At 42.6% G+C, this 14,512-nt stretch overlaps 1 protein-coding gene across 2 annotated transcripts in view; it reads left to right on the top strand.

Moving 5' to 3' along the window:
* The first annotated feature begins 5,458 nt into the window (after window positions 1–5,458).
* ssbp4 (single stranded DNA binding protein 4) overlaps window positions 5,459–14,512 on the top strand; it is a 64,797-nt gene continuing 55,743 nt past the window's right edge. For both annotated transcript variants that reach the window (XM_042057504.1, XM_042057503.1), the window contains exon 1: window positions 5,459–5,608. In XM_042057504.1, coding sequence (XP_041913438.1) covers window positions 5,553–5,608 — 56 coding nt within the window. In that variant the 5' untranslated portion in view covers window positions 5,459–5,552. The remainder of the gene's footprint in view (window positions 5,609–14,512) is intronic.

Genomic DNA, 14,512 nt, shown 5'->3' with positions numbered 1-14,512 from the left:
AGAGATGGATAGGGAAGGGGACGAATGGAGAGAAAGGGGCGCTCATTTAGAATAACAGAGGTATCCATAGGGTACAGTGTAGCAGACGAGCCTCCTCTAGACTCTGTAATGTGACAACCCCCATTATCCATCTGCTTACATCCCAGCCCCCTCCTGCTGTGCACATGCACGCACACACACACACAAACACACACACACACACATATATACACACACACACACACACACACACACACACAGATTTATAGCCCTCTGGGTGTATAGACTGGCATGCTGGCAGTGTGTAGGGCAATGTGTGTGCCAGTGTGACAGACAGAGTAGGTCTCACACAGATGTGTGTGTGTGTGGCCTGGATGAGCTGGCTGGTGTTTTGGTGTGGGTGTTTGTGTGTATGAGACAGAGACAGCGACACAAAGCGCGCGCGCGAGAGAGAGAGAGAAAGAGAGAGAGAGAGAGAGAGAATGGGGGGATGATTTGGTTGGAATGTTTTGGACTTTGTTTTTCCCTTGATATTTACCATGAGAACGAGAGGCCAACAGAAGCTCTCAGTTGTTTCCCTTTGGTTTGTCTCACTCGTATTTCTGACTCACTGCCCCTTATCAAATGCATTGAAATACACATTTCAATGACACAAAATACAAAAATATTAAAAAGCCATTTTTATACAAATGAAAGATATTATAAATATTCCTAATTCCTGAATATTCTACCCACCTCTCTCTTTCTCTCTTTTTCTCTCTTTCTCTCTCACTCTCTCTCTCCCTCTCTCTTTCTCCCTTTCTCCCTCTCTCTGCAGCCTCTGCTGCACAGGTCTAGCAGATTAGCTGCTGCTCCCTCATGCATATGAGATGACTCCCATGTTCTTAAGGAAGCGGTGCTTGTGGGGAAGAGGCCAAGGCTGCAGTGGAGTGACGCAGAGAGCACTGGATCACCGACGGCCTCGCCAAAGTGACAGAGACAATCAATGGCTGATGAGGGGTTGGACACAAACATGTAAAAATAGTCCGCACATGCAGACAGAAATTAGGTTTTTCCATATCAGATCTAAATGCTCCTTGGTGTTTTTTTCCTATAAATATTTTCTTTCTTTCTTTTTTTGTTTATTTCATTTTCGGTAATCTTATTTTGTTGAACTCCACCTCCTTTAAAATATGAACCTCTGCCAGTGTGTTAACCTGTGCAGCAGAATGCTGAGCACTCCCTGGCTCTAGAAATATAGAAAATCCCTCTAGCGCACACACACAAACACACACACACACAGGCACACACATACACACACAGCCACACGAGTGTGTGCATACACACACACACACATAGCCACACAAGCACACACACACACACACAGCCACACAAGCACACACACACAGCCACACAAGCACAGAAGCACACACACACACACAGCTTCAACACAAGCACACACACACACACAGCCACAGGAGCGTGCACACACACAGGCACACAAGCACACACACTCAGGCACACAAGCACACACACATCTTCACTCACAGGCAAGCACACACACACACTTCTTTAGTCACACGCACACATGCTCACACACAGGCACACAAGCACACACACAAATCTTCACTCACAGGCAAGCACACACACAGACGCGCGCGAGTGCACACACACACACACAAACGCGCGCGCACATACACACACGCACACGCGTGCACACACACACACACGCACACACACACACACACACAGTGCAGTGGTGGGGCTGTGTTTCTTCCCTGAGACACACATGTGGACCTCAGCTCCAAACTACTTAAAGGGGCAGGCAGCCTATAAAGGCAGGACTAGATTCCTTTTCCCTATAGTTTCTCATGGAGGAATACACCGGAATACACCATGTAATACAGCAGAAGAACTGTGTCCTTGCTGTTGAGAGAGCAGCTGCAGAAGAGAAAAATAGCATTATCGTAAATGGAGAACAAAAATAAACTAGGCTAAACCAAGCTCACAACAGGATTTGGATATTGTATAACATGTTAAGGCTAAGAAGTTAAAAACATTTAATTTCTAATCATGATTACTGTAATTATAAAGTAATCTGTGATCTAGGGATAAGTAAGCAATCTAAGTAGACTTCAAATTATTTTGGCATACAATTACAATTATTTATTACAAACTAAATGTAAAATTATTATTATTTGACAAGAACAAGTCTTCTGAATAGAATGTCAGAAATGAACTGCTAAAGAATGATAAGACAGGTGAGAAAACAGAAATGCCTCATCTGGACTCAGTGAAATCTCTGAGTAGCCTAGATTTGGTCAGGGTTTGTTTGGAACTTGTATGCATGCACACAACTACTGGATTCTAAGCATAGAATGTTATGCATATGCCACTGTTAAGTGTAACTTCGCTTAATGAGTAGGCCTACTTAACTGTCTGGGTTATTTGAAACATCTGTCTGCAGCTACAGATTCACATCGCCGACATACAGTTGGGACCCCAGAGCCTTGAGGTAGCATGAACATGACTGACAGAGAATTTGAACATTTTGGCTGCCACATTTGTAAACAAAACTCCACACTGATGTGAGTCAAATGCTTGTTTAAAGGGACACCAGGCAACGTTTTCATGTTAAGTACTCATCTTCGTAAGTCGGTATATGGTTAAATGACTCATTACAGGGCGAATGAAGACTCTCTCGCCCGCCCCTACTGCCTGTAGGAAGAATATCCCGCTTGCAAGTTCAGTGTATTGTACCCACCGACCGAAGCAGGATCAGTTTATATCCTGCATCCACAGCACAGAGGCAGGCTAACGAAACGCTAGCGATTGTTGCAAACGTGTATATAATGGCAGAGCCAGCAAAGAAGCAGCGAAAAAACCCTTGACAGAAGATGCAAAGAAAAGGAAAAGAGCTTCAGACCGAGCGAGGGGGAGTTTCGTAGAGAAAAAGCATCAGGCTTGCCTGGTGTCCCTTTAAGTACACCAAACGTAAGCTTCAGAGATGTGAACAGTGGTCTGACCTACGCTGCAGTTCTTCCCTGTGTCACGGCTGAAGACTTTTTTATCGTAGATATACTGAAATGGAAATACAAGAGTAACTCAACTTCATGTTGATGATATCTGTCAAACTAAAACAGCTAGCTCATAGCTCATTGCTAGACCTCATTTACAGGGACTACAGTGATATGAAAGGCAAAAAGCGAGAGACAAGAGAACTTGTGATGTATTTCTTGCACTGCAAAAAGGAACCAGTCTTACCAACACCCAAATTTTCATTGGGAGTTCTTTTCACATCAGTATCATCAGTATCAACTAGCCAGACCTCTCCGTTAGAAGCAATGAAACAGGATTTCAAAAATGGAAGTTCAATAGTGTAGCTGTGATAAATGATAGTAGCTGGTCCGTAGCTGTGCAGTATGTTCATTGTGTAAACCTGGCTCCCGTTGCCTTAAGATACGTCCTAGTGAGAGAGCTAGCAGCCTGCAAGGGCTTTTAGCTCAATTTCTAGCATGCTGCGAGTTGCAGGTTCGAGTCTGGGCGAGTGCAGGGCTTAGCCATACGGTCAACACAAAGGTTGCATGAAGAATTATGCCAATCTGAGATGTCTACATTCTACAGTCTACATTTTACTACTTCCAGTTAAGCACAAACAGGTTTTCATCACTTTGCTGCAGCAATAATAGGCCTAGTTAGTGCATGGTAGCCTATAGGCCTACTAAATAAAACAGAAAGGTAAAAGTTGTAGTCCATCCAGTTTATCATTGAACATTCCTCAACCATTCATAGTTATAGGTGCAATGGGCAGCAATAAAAAAAAACATGAAAAGCCACAATACATGCAAAACATATCACATAAAACCACGTCTGTGAAGTTGTTCTAAAATACTTTGAGAAAAGAAGGCAAGATACTTAACAAATTATTTTTAGTGAGACCCAATCAGCCCCAACCCCACTGACTATGATATTTCTCCAATGAGGCAATGCTAAAAATATTGCTTCATTGCACTACCTTCGCTTAAATTTACCTGCATTCACACAGCAGGAGCTAAGCCTTCTATTGAAGTTAAACATGAGCAGATTCAGATGTAAATTTTAGCTATTGGGTGGGGCATGCAGTAGTAATCATGCTAATTGATGAATCACGTGCAATTAGGGAAAGACAGGGGGGGATACATTTCTAAATACTGCTGTGAATGAAAGCATGGATGTGAATCAGGCAGTTACCAAAGCGGCTTCCATAGGCGTAAGGACATTTATTTTGGAGGACATTTTTGGGTTCCCTTTTAAGTTCCTGCACCTCTACAGTTCAAGAAGCATGGCCTATCAGCAGTGCCTAGAGTGAAAAACACATTTCACATTAGATACCAAGTGAACTTGATGCCACATGATGTGAAATCTTCCGATTTATGTTAGGGTTGTGCATGAGGTAATCTCGTTTTACCTTTTTCTTTATCATCATATTTATGTTCGTGCCCTTATGAAAAAGAACTATAGAAATCGTATAAGACTGTACTATAGGAACACTATAAAGGGTTGGTCCAGACCCGACTTCATTTGGACCGTTGGTTCTGTTAATGTTGATAATCAACCAAACTCGGGTGCGGATCCCATACAGGAAATGAAAACGAAAACAAAAACATAAGAGCAAAAGGCAACCATAACCATGAGTTATAAGTATGTAGCCGGTTTGGTGAAGCTAGCAAAAGTGAGTGTTGTGTCAGTAATGCATCCTTTTATGTAGAGCCTGTTGACTGATTTGGGGGTTTACAAGCTCTTAGTCTGCTCTGGGCATTTGCTCATTTTCCTCGTAGTTTGGCAAGAAAATCCTGTTAAGCACTTTTTGGAATCATTCTGTGACAAACCATGCTTTGGTGGAAACGTGTTATGGTTACTTTGTGTTCAGAATGATTTGGCACAATAGAGGAAAGGCACCTTTCATTCACTTGCATATATCTGTCATGGCCTGCATATTTAGTTGATATGTGTTGGTACATTTGGACATACCTCAGGGCTCTATGTTTTTCATCTCCACTGGTAGCCTATTGCTCCAAAGCAAATGGAAAAACAACAAATGGAGTGGAAGATAGAAATAACGACACAAAAAATGTTTCGTTTGCATAGCCCTATACATTTACAATGGGGAAAAACACAACTTTGTTTTGTGATCAAATATTCTCTGAAGGAATTCAAATTAATGGTTGTTTGGCCTGGAAGAAATAGAGTTCTCCCGGTTCTTGAGTTGCAGTCATGTGAAACACAGTCTTGGTTTCTATGCCTGGTAAACAAGAAGTGTGCGTTCCCCTTTAAGAAGCCCCCACCGCCCGCACAGCGGAGGGAGGGAAGGCACATTCCTGGAACAGCGGTTAGAAAAAAAAATCCACCAGTGAGCAGTTTCAAGTTCCCCCAATAGAAACTGTGCCTGATTTGTGGCCAATGTTGGAGATGTAAAAAAAAGTGCAGGGGGAGGAGGGGAATGGAGAAGGGGGGAGGAAAAACACTAAAGGGGTAGCTATGGAGATAGAGCGTTTTCCTGGCTGCCTTCTTTGACAGGTGTTGAGAGGGGTAAAAGTCTTAAAACAGTATCCAGCATGTACGCCAAAGGTAAAGGAGCAGTCGTCCCTTCCGATAGCCAAGCAAGAGAAAAGTAAGTGAAATTGCACAACATTTAAAGAGTGCTAAAGCGGGGTTATTGCGGAGTCCCAACTTTCTAAACTGTGACTACTATTGTTTAAAGGTGTGCACGTTACAAGCTCGCTCCCGTGGTACGATATCTGCTCCAGCTGTGGCGCGTCTCTTTAACTTTTCGCCTCGGTTGTTATACTTTTTAGCCATTATCGGCAAATCGTACGGCGACTTAGACGCGTCTGACTGTTACAATAGTATAGCATAGTTACTCGGAATATATTATTGTGTTTCAGCCAAAGTGGAAGTTGCACGTTCTCTCACAGAAGGTGAAGATACATTGTTACGCGCTTGCAGGGATTTCGCACGAGTGTAGAGAACAGTTTGGTGATAAGAATCCGTAAATAAGAAATACCGTGTTTTGTCAGGAATTTATTGTTCGTTCTTTTGTCTCTTTTGGGAGGAGTTGCATGGACGGAGACAAGCATTGTTTGCGTGGAGATGGCAAAGTCTAGATTCCCGGCGTTTTATTGCCCAAGGGTTATATGAAGACTTTGTGTTAGCTTCGTATGTATGTTAAGTGTAGAGAAGGACATTCTTTACCTTGAGCATGCTTTTGTTATCTATTTTACCCATTTACCTACACCTCTGTCATTCTGTATCTAAGACAGTTGCATATAGTGCAGTACACACAAGGCAGTGTTTAATGTTAGGAGCTAAACAGAATAGGTTGTATGAACACTCATCCCGTGTTGCGACTTCTAAAGAAGGGTAAATGCAATATTTTTGTCGATAGCAATGCTGTTGCAAACGAATTAGGCTAAGACAGCATAGTCACTTCAGCGGGACCAGGACTGTTCAGCGTTAATGCAATGCTGAAACTTTTACTCCATCCCCAAGTTGTATTGCGTCTCTTTACATTTAACTGTCCATGTTTGATCACATTTTTAAGACCATGCTACATCTGGCTATGGTGTTAACATCCATGTGTTGTAGCCTACTTGTCAGATTGTAGCACAAGGTTAAAATAGAAGAGCCGCGATATGTTTCGGGGTGCTTTCAGCACTGTTTAAGCAGGACTACGATGCTGGTTGATGGTTTAGCAGGAGCCGCGGTCAGGGGGTGTTGTACTTTGTGTCGCCAGGGATGCGCTATTGTTGTCTGGCAGCGTGCTGTGTGTCAATCAAGAAGAGCTCTGCTCCCGGCGCCCACGGAGTTTGAGGAAGAGGCTCGAAGGAAAAATAGAAAACACGTGCTGTAGCACCAAGCCATGTTTACGCTAAACCCTCTATTGATGAAGTTCTGTTCCCAAAGTCAGTTCATTGATATGACGAGGGACTGAATGAAAATGCGTAGTGATAGTGCATTGATCTGCATAGGGAATACTGTTTATGGTGAGGGATGTTGTCTAACATGACCATCTTTAATCTGTTATTTTATAGTTTGCAGTGACTCGTGCACCAGTGTCCCTTAATCAACTTTATACCTCGAAATAAAGCAAAGCTGCATCATTCACCTGCATTTCTTTGGGAACAATCATAAATACCATTTACAATCATTTGTGCACTTTGTTTTGTCAAGCTTAGCCTAAGGGGGGTTGGTCTTCACTCAGCTTCTGAGCCTCCAACTATGGAGACACACACATACAGAGAGAGAGAGAGAGAATGTTACCCATTCATCAAATATATCATGTGTTTTGGGAGAAGTCATTCAGGTGCCACTGAATGGCACCGTCAGCATGGTGTTTTTTCCTCCAAATGTATCCTTGTCCCTTCTCAGAGCCACATTGACTCAATGTTCACGGAGATGGGAAAGCTATAATCTCATTAGGGAAGATACTTAAGCTTTCAGCATCCACCAGAACACATCAACAGCCAATTCAGTTTTAATTGAAATGGCTCAGATTGATGTGGTAATAGTGCTTAATTACCTGCCTGCTTTAAAAGTTTTGCTCTTCAAAAGAGCTTGATCTATGTATTAAGCCTGGGTCTTGGATCTGTTCTGAGTTTGTCATTTGGTGAGAGTGGGATTGTGCATAGAAGAGTGTAATTTGTGTGTGTGCTGCTCTGAAGTGTGCCGGTTAACTGGGATTGATTTAAATGTCTTTCTGCTCCTCGGCCCCAGTGTTTTGTGAAGAGTTTATTAGAGTTCTAAAGAAGCAGTACTGGGCTGAATGCATGCTTTTGATTTTATCCAGATGGTACAGCCTTCTGCAATGGAGGTGTTCTCAGAAACGCATAAAGGAAGCACACACACACACACACACACACACACACACACACACACACAGACATATGTACACACACAGACACACATGCGGGCACTCGCACACACACACAAACGTAACACACACAAACACACATAGCCTACCCATACACACAGATACACACACACAACTTTCTTGAAAGCTCTCTGATTTCTTCGCTTTTTACTGAATAAATCTAATGTGTTTTTACACAGGGAATCAATTAGCTTTCTAAATTAATAGCATCACTGCAATCCGTTGTGTTTGGGCCTATGAAAGAGGCTGTCATCTCAATATTGTCAAAATATTGGAGAAATGTAAACATAGGCTGTATTAAGTGATCATTACAGGCTACTATGGGCTCTTGCTTCTGTGTTGTGCAAAGTGTGTGTACGTGATAGGAAGGCTACACTTCTGATTTACTTTTTGTAATTTATTAATAGGACCATTACGGTGTCCACTATGATAGTGAAAACATTTGGTTTTATTATTTTTAGTCTTGGAGTGTAGTATAATTAACGTCAAACTAACGACAAACTAGATCACCTCCAGTAACAGACACCTCCAGACCATGACCAATAATACTGCCAATAGATGCAAAATATTGTACCTTTCGAAGTGCTTTACTGTTGCTGGTACAGCAGGAAAATGTTAGTCGTCCCTTTTCATGGAGTAAGTCCGCAGTTTCTAAGTAAAATAAATAAATAGTCACTGCATTTATTTGCAGACTATCTGTGTCCATGCTGTATGCGCTCTGACAATGTGAAGCGAATGCATGGCTGCCATGTCCTCCCATCCACCTCTCTCAGGTATCTCTGAGTAAAGCTCAGCCCTATCCTCTGAATAATTGAAATAAGGACAGAAAAGTTAATTTGCTAACTGTCTGCGTTTTAGCCGCTTAATCTCGGCTCCGGCTCTTTCATGTTAAAAGGGCCGTCTTGACTGAGCGCCGCAGGGCAGATGTCAGCAGCGCTCTCAGGAAGGTCTCTGAGAACTCGCCTTGATGTGCAGACTCGCTGGATGTCGCCCGGAGAGGAGGGATGAAGAGGAGCTGAGCGATCTGTTCCTGCTGTCCATTTTCCCACCACTAAAACTATCAACCTGTCCGAGCTCTGAAAGCGGTGTCTTCAAAAGTCTATAGTTCAGTCAGTAGCCTATCAAAACAATCTGGGGGTTATGGAATGGCAGGGAGCATCATGGGAGAATTATGTTTTGCCCCTCACTGTTCAGCAGTGTTGTAGTTTTAGAAGTGACCATGAACAGTTTGAGACATTATTTTGCTTAGCTTGGTCAAAGGTCGTGAAAGTTTAAAAGATGGCTTCAAAGGTTTGACATCGTGGCTCACCTCTTTCTAGTGTGAAGCACCTCTTACTGTCACCCCTGCTGTTGACATGCACAAGCTATATCAGATAAGTGCAGCCATTTAAACACAGTGGTAGCCTACATGACATTACGGTGTTGCAATATGTAGAATAGAAAAGGTGAAGAAAGAGCCACAGAACTGCTAGTATTCTGTGTCTCTTACAATACATACAATTCACAGTACAGCTTCAATCTTTTTGCCCTGTGGCGTCAGCATGTGGTATTAGCATGTAACTAACCGCTTATTGTAAGTCTCTCACCATCTCCTTAGCTGTAGTGCCTGTTTGGCAGAGCTTCTCATTAAGAGACAGGGGCCAGGGGAGAGCTAAGCTTTCAGCGGGACACCCTGTAGTTGCAGTGAGCCTAGTATTATTCCTCAGAACGAAACCCCATGCTGGCTCTTTGAGTGGGGTGCCCAGAAAGAGCCGTGGTTAGTGAGCGGTTGAATTCCAGAGAGCCTTACGCAAACTTTGGCTGGACCAAAGTGGTGGGGGTGGGCGGTGAGGAGGTAAGCGACTTCAAAAGCAAGGTTTGGAGGACATGTCAGCACATTTCGCGGTACACCTTGAATGAGTGTGAGTTGCTCAGAGAAAACCCACAGTGCCAGTGCAGGTACTAAGATTTGGTTTTGCAAAAGAAGGTAGGGAATCAGAATGTCTCACACACTGGGTGCATTGTACACCACAGATGCAAATCCTCTCAGTCCTCATATTGAGGGTCTGATTTGTTGCCAAAAATGTTTTGCTCAATTTGCACTGTTGGCTCCAAAGTGTGTTTTGATGTCCTTTACATTGGGCTGCACATTTCCCTGTACCACTACATCACAGTGTTTCCCAATCTTTTTGCTTTACTGCTCACTCTCTCTATCCATGATCCACCACACACACCCTGTATCTAGCAATCCTATCTCACTGGTGTTGCCCTTAGTGCCCCTGACAGTGTCACCAAAGTTGTCCCCTAAATCCAGGGGGAGATGAATGTTGTTTTGAATAATGCATTGTCACTAGAGGGTAGGTGCCCACTACTAGGGCACAAGCAGCCCTCCTACCCCCTCCCTTCAGATCTCTGCCAGGCTTCCCATGAAATTTTTATCTCCTTCCTCACAAGAACCTCTGTTCCACACTAGCTCTGCACAGAGGCTATAATGGGAGACGACATGATGTGCCATTGGCTAGATTTACTCAGACACAAGGTTGGCCTTTCATAGTTTTGCACACCAACCTTCTGCTACCAGGTTAGTTTTTATAAAGACGTTGTCTAATACGGTTGTGAATATCCCCGCTGTAATTGTTGAGTTGGTTTGGAAAGAGAAGTCCTTGAGGAGCCATAGATCTAGAACTTCTAGCAGCCTATTCCATTGTACCGCTGTCTTTGTCGTGGATCTGTGTTTAGATTCTGATCTAACTGAAAATAGTAAAAGTCTCAGACTACTTCTTTTGCATCTAAAATCCTCCAGGTTTTCTAGGCTCATCTGTGTCATGATCTGCAGTTACGGGTGCCTTGATCACTGTTTTTCCACTCCTTCTTCTGTCGGTGCTATCCCAATTCCCTGACCTGTGATTGTCACCAAAACCAGTTTTACTACCAATAATTAGTGCTGGAACATTTACGTACTGCAAGCAGTCATAGGTCAGTTTATTGACTTAATGGGTGCTAAAGGCCTTTACCCAGTGTTTCTATATATCAACAGCTGATTTCTAAAAGCCAGAGAGCAATGCAAGATAATGTGAATGCCTCTCCTGTGTTCATTTTTTGGCTTAGGTGTTTAAATTCCATTTAATTACCCAATTACATGCCAGTGTAAGCACAGTTTTTATGTTGTTTTTGTTTCCGAGTGTTGATAAGTGGGTAAGATGAGTAGTAGCAAGCAGATTTAGCATTTAGACTTCATCTACACTCGTAGAGGTGATTGCACCGTCACTTCTGAAAGAGTTAGTTTATGGCAAATCACTGACAAAGCTCCTAAATGAGTTTGTCTGATGTAAGCCCAAGTAATTATTCAGACATTTCAGGAAAGAGGGGCTCTCTCCCATATCACTTAATCTCGCTGGAAGCGGTTCTAGTGGAGAGATGCACTGTGAATAGTGATAGAAGCTCTCTGCCTCGGAGTTCTGCAGATTGATGTTGCAGAGAGCTGTGGTAGCCAATGTTGTGTGTACCCATAGATTTGCAGCAGAGGGAAATTCAGCACTTTTCCTGGTTTGCGTTTGCCTGCTGTTTTATGTTCACTGTTACAAATGGTATGTAACTTGGGGCTTTGCAAGCTGTAGGCGTTTGAATTTAATGAGGAGTTAAAACGCTGAATTGCAGTTATCAGACACAAATACATTCATTTGTGTTATTAAAACATTATGGATATTAATAATGACACTGTGAGTGCGAGGCTAAGGGATGTCGACAGTAGCTGAAAGCCTTATTGGTCAGAGCTTCTTGCCTGACTTTATCCTTGATATTGTAAACTGTACATTTAACCCTCTAGGCGCCACGGTCGACTTTAGTCGACAAGATGCGGTACTGAATAAAACGGCCGATTTAGTCAAATAGGGTGTCATATTTCGTTCGACCTCCACTCCACTAGATGGCAGACATGTCATACGTCATCCCCGAGTCGAAAAAAGGTCAGGCTTTAAACAAAACTTTCTAGCTACAGCGCATTGAATCAGTGCGTGAAATACCGGAGCTAGTGTGCGTGTGAGCCACTTTGTCAGCGCGATATTGTCAACGTCAGCGAGTATTTGCATTAGATTATCGTCTAATGGCATCAAAAAAGTTTACCAGAAATGAAGGGTTGGGTCTTCTATTCGCGGACCCTGATTCTGAAGTGGAATATCTGCCTTCAGAAAATGACGGTGATTCTTTTAGTGAGGCTTCAGATGCGTCCCTGCCTTGCAATGATGCAGCTGGACAAAGTGAGAGTTTACTCCATAGTTTAGCTTACACCAAGCACAAACGTTGAATCGTTTGCCCAATGTCACTGGTGGGAATAATGTTTCACGGGTTCGGAGTGTTCATCGGGAAGTGGGCGTGGCGAACGAGGCTGGAGGTAGCATAATGTCCATAGCGCTAGCTTCTGTCTTTTGAACGTGTGCCTCTCCGCAATCGCGGCGACAGTAACGTGGTGGAGCCTTTGTCTAATGCCACTGGGTATGTTAGACGAGGTCGAAGTGCTCATAGGACAGTTAGGGGGGAACGTAGAGGCAGTGTGGGGAGTCGCAATGAGAATGACAGTAGGCCTAGTCCGAGCTGCGCAAATTCTCTCCACTCGACGCGAGCGTGAGGCAGATCTGGCCATGCTGCTCGCAACAGGAGCAGAGGTGGTGACACGGGGCAGGAGGGCCATTAGACCATGCATAGTCTATCACAAGATGATGGGAATGCCGGCCCTGTATGGATAGGATATGGATATGGATAGTCATTATCTCTACAGCAAAAGGCCTGCTACATAAAAAAAAAAAAATTGTCAGCCATTTATTAGTAATGATTTACACTGTTGATTATCTATTTCCCTGACCATTTAGGACATATATGTGTTCTTTTTTGTGTGTTCATGTCCTTGTGATGTGTGTGTCTTTGTCAGCTAAGAAAAAAACAACAAAAAACATCAACAAAAACAACAAAAAGAAAACAAATACTAACATTGTCTCTTGTCTTGTCTCGTCATCTCAACGATCTGATCTGTGCCTTGCCGTGGCAAGTGAGCTTTTGAACTAAACAGGTCTTGTCTACTTGTGTTTGTGTGTCATCTGAATAATATATATGTGCCCCATACATGGAATCAGAGTGCCTACTGTATGTAGTAAATGGAAAATCTCTACAGCAAAAGGCGCCTACCGCTACATGCATTTGGTTTGTTTCTGCCATTTATTAGTAATGATTTACATAGTTTGTTTACTACTTAGTATTTACCTGAGCATTCAGTATTGTGCAATATAGCATACAGAAGGTGAGGGACATTTTGGGGGGAAAGAAGTGGTGCATTTTATCATTCCCATTCAGCCTTTTGAAATGAAGATCGAAAAATCGAACGTTTCGAAAAAAACCCTCTGGCGACTAAAGGGTTAAAAGCAATAGAACAGTCATGAGTAGTGCATCATAATAGCATCACAGATATAGACTTGAACGTCTGCTTTGGCTTTGGAGTTACAGCGTCATTCACGATAGCAAGCAATGAGCGTCTGCGACTGATTATCAAGGACGTCTCTTTTAGCTTCTGCATCAGATCATACCCATGCATTATTTGCTTAAGATTATAAATGTTCAAAACCTTTTTGGGACAGTGGTATGGGGTGTTATGATGTAACCATTGTGAATGGCTTAATTGACCTCTTATTTTAATGTGTAGACTGCATCCTAGAGTGGGAGCAGTGAATCTAATCAGCATATTTACAAAGTGAATTAAAAAGCAGGGAAATCCTTTGTATATCCTTTATATATCTCATTTATTAGGGTTCCTTACATTTATTTGCCTAACAATTTTTGGGAGTTTTGTTTGGGTCCACTGAATCAGAACCATCATTTTCAAAGTCAAGCTATTGCAACTGAAAGCAATATTATGCACGGGTTTACCACTTTTTGGGGTGTGTTTTCAACTTGTTTTCAGATTAAGTTCAGTCCCTCACGTGACAATATGTAATCAATTTTTTTTTCACTAGCAGTCTAGACTATGCACTTAATTCTGGTGCTCTTCATTTGCCACAGAAAGTATTCAATAGCTGATGTAGAACTAGGGAAATGGTGTAATTAGCGGTAAAGGCAGTGCAGTGATGAGCGTAATGCAATCTAAAACAGCTCTAGTTCATTTGTGGTTTGTCGACTGATTGTAGCCTTAAATCCACTCAGGTTTTCCTTTGTACTTTTTGATGTTTGACCAAATGCACTATGGTTCACAGATATCGGCAAAAAGAAATCCAAAATCAATAATTAAAAAATAGATAAAATCTGCATAGAGAGCAGAAAGTGGGCTCCATGGATGGACATGCTAGCTGCCCAAACTGGCAACCTTAACTTTTTGTTAACTTCATGAAGAAGGCTAAATGCCAAAACACTTCAAAGTACTGTGTTTTTTAAATTTAGATTTACCCATTAAAATAAAGGCATTTTAATCTTTTTTCCTACAGACGAGTGCCTTGGTTTTTTTTGAAGATTTTTGCTGAATTGTTCATGCCCCTCCACCAAAGAGCACCGTCTTGGCCTCAGTACCATTAGTTCCAAGAAGCTCTCCAGATCTTCAGCTTTTCAACCTTACGGATGCATTCATTTCTTTACAGTCCTCTTCTATTGCTGGGGTTGTGTTTGGGGCCATGGCCTTTGTGTATCGTC

The sequence above is a fragment of the Alosa sapidissima genome, chromosome 12 (genome assembly GCF_018492685.1).
Source record: "Alosa sapidissima isolate fAloSap1 chromosome 12, fAloSap1.pri, whole genome shotgun sequence".
In the NCBI taxonomy this organism is placed as follows: Eukaryota; Metazoa; Chordata; class Actinopteri; order Clupeiformes; family Clupeidae; genus Alosa; species Alosa sapidissima.
The sequence above is the reverse complement of the archived record's forward strand: the minus strand, read 5'-3'. Positions and strand labels throughout refer to the sequence as shown.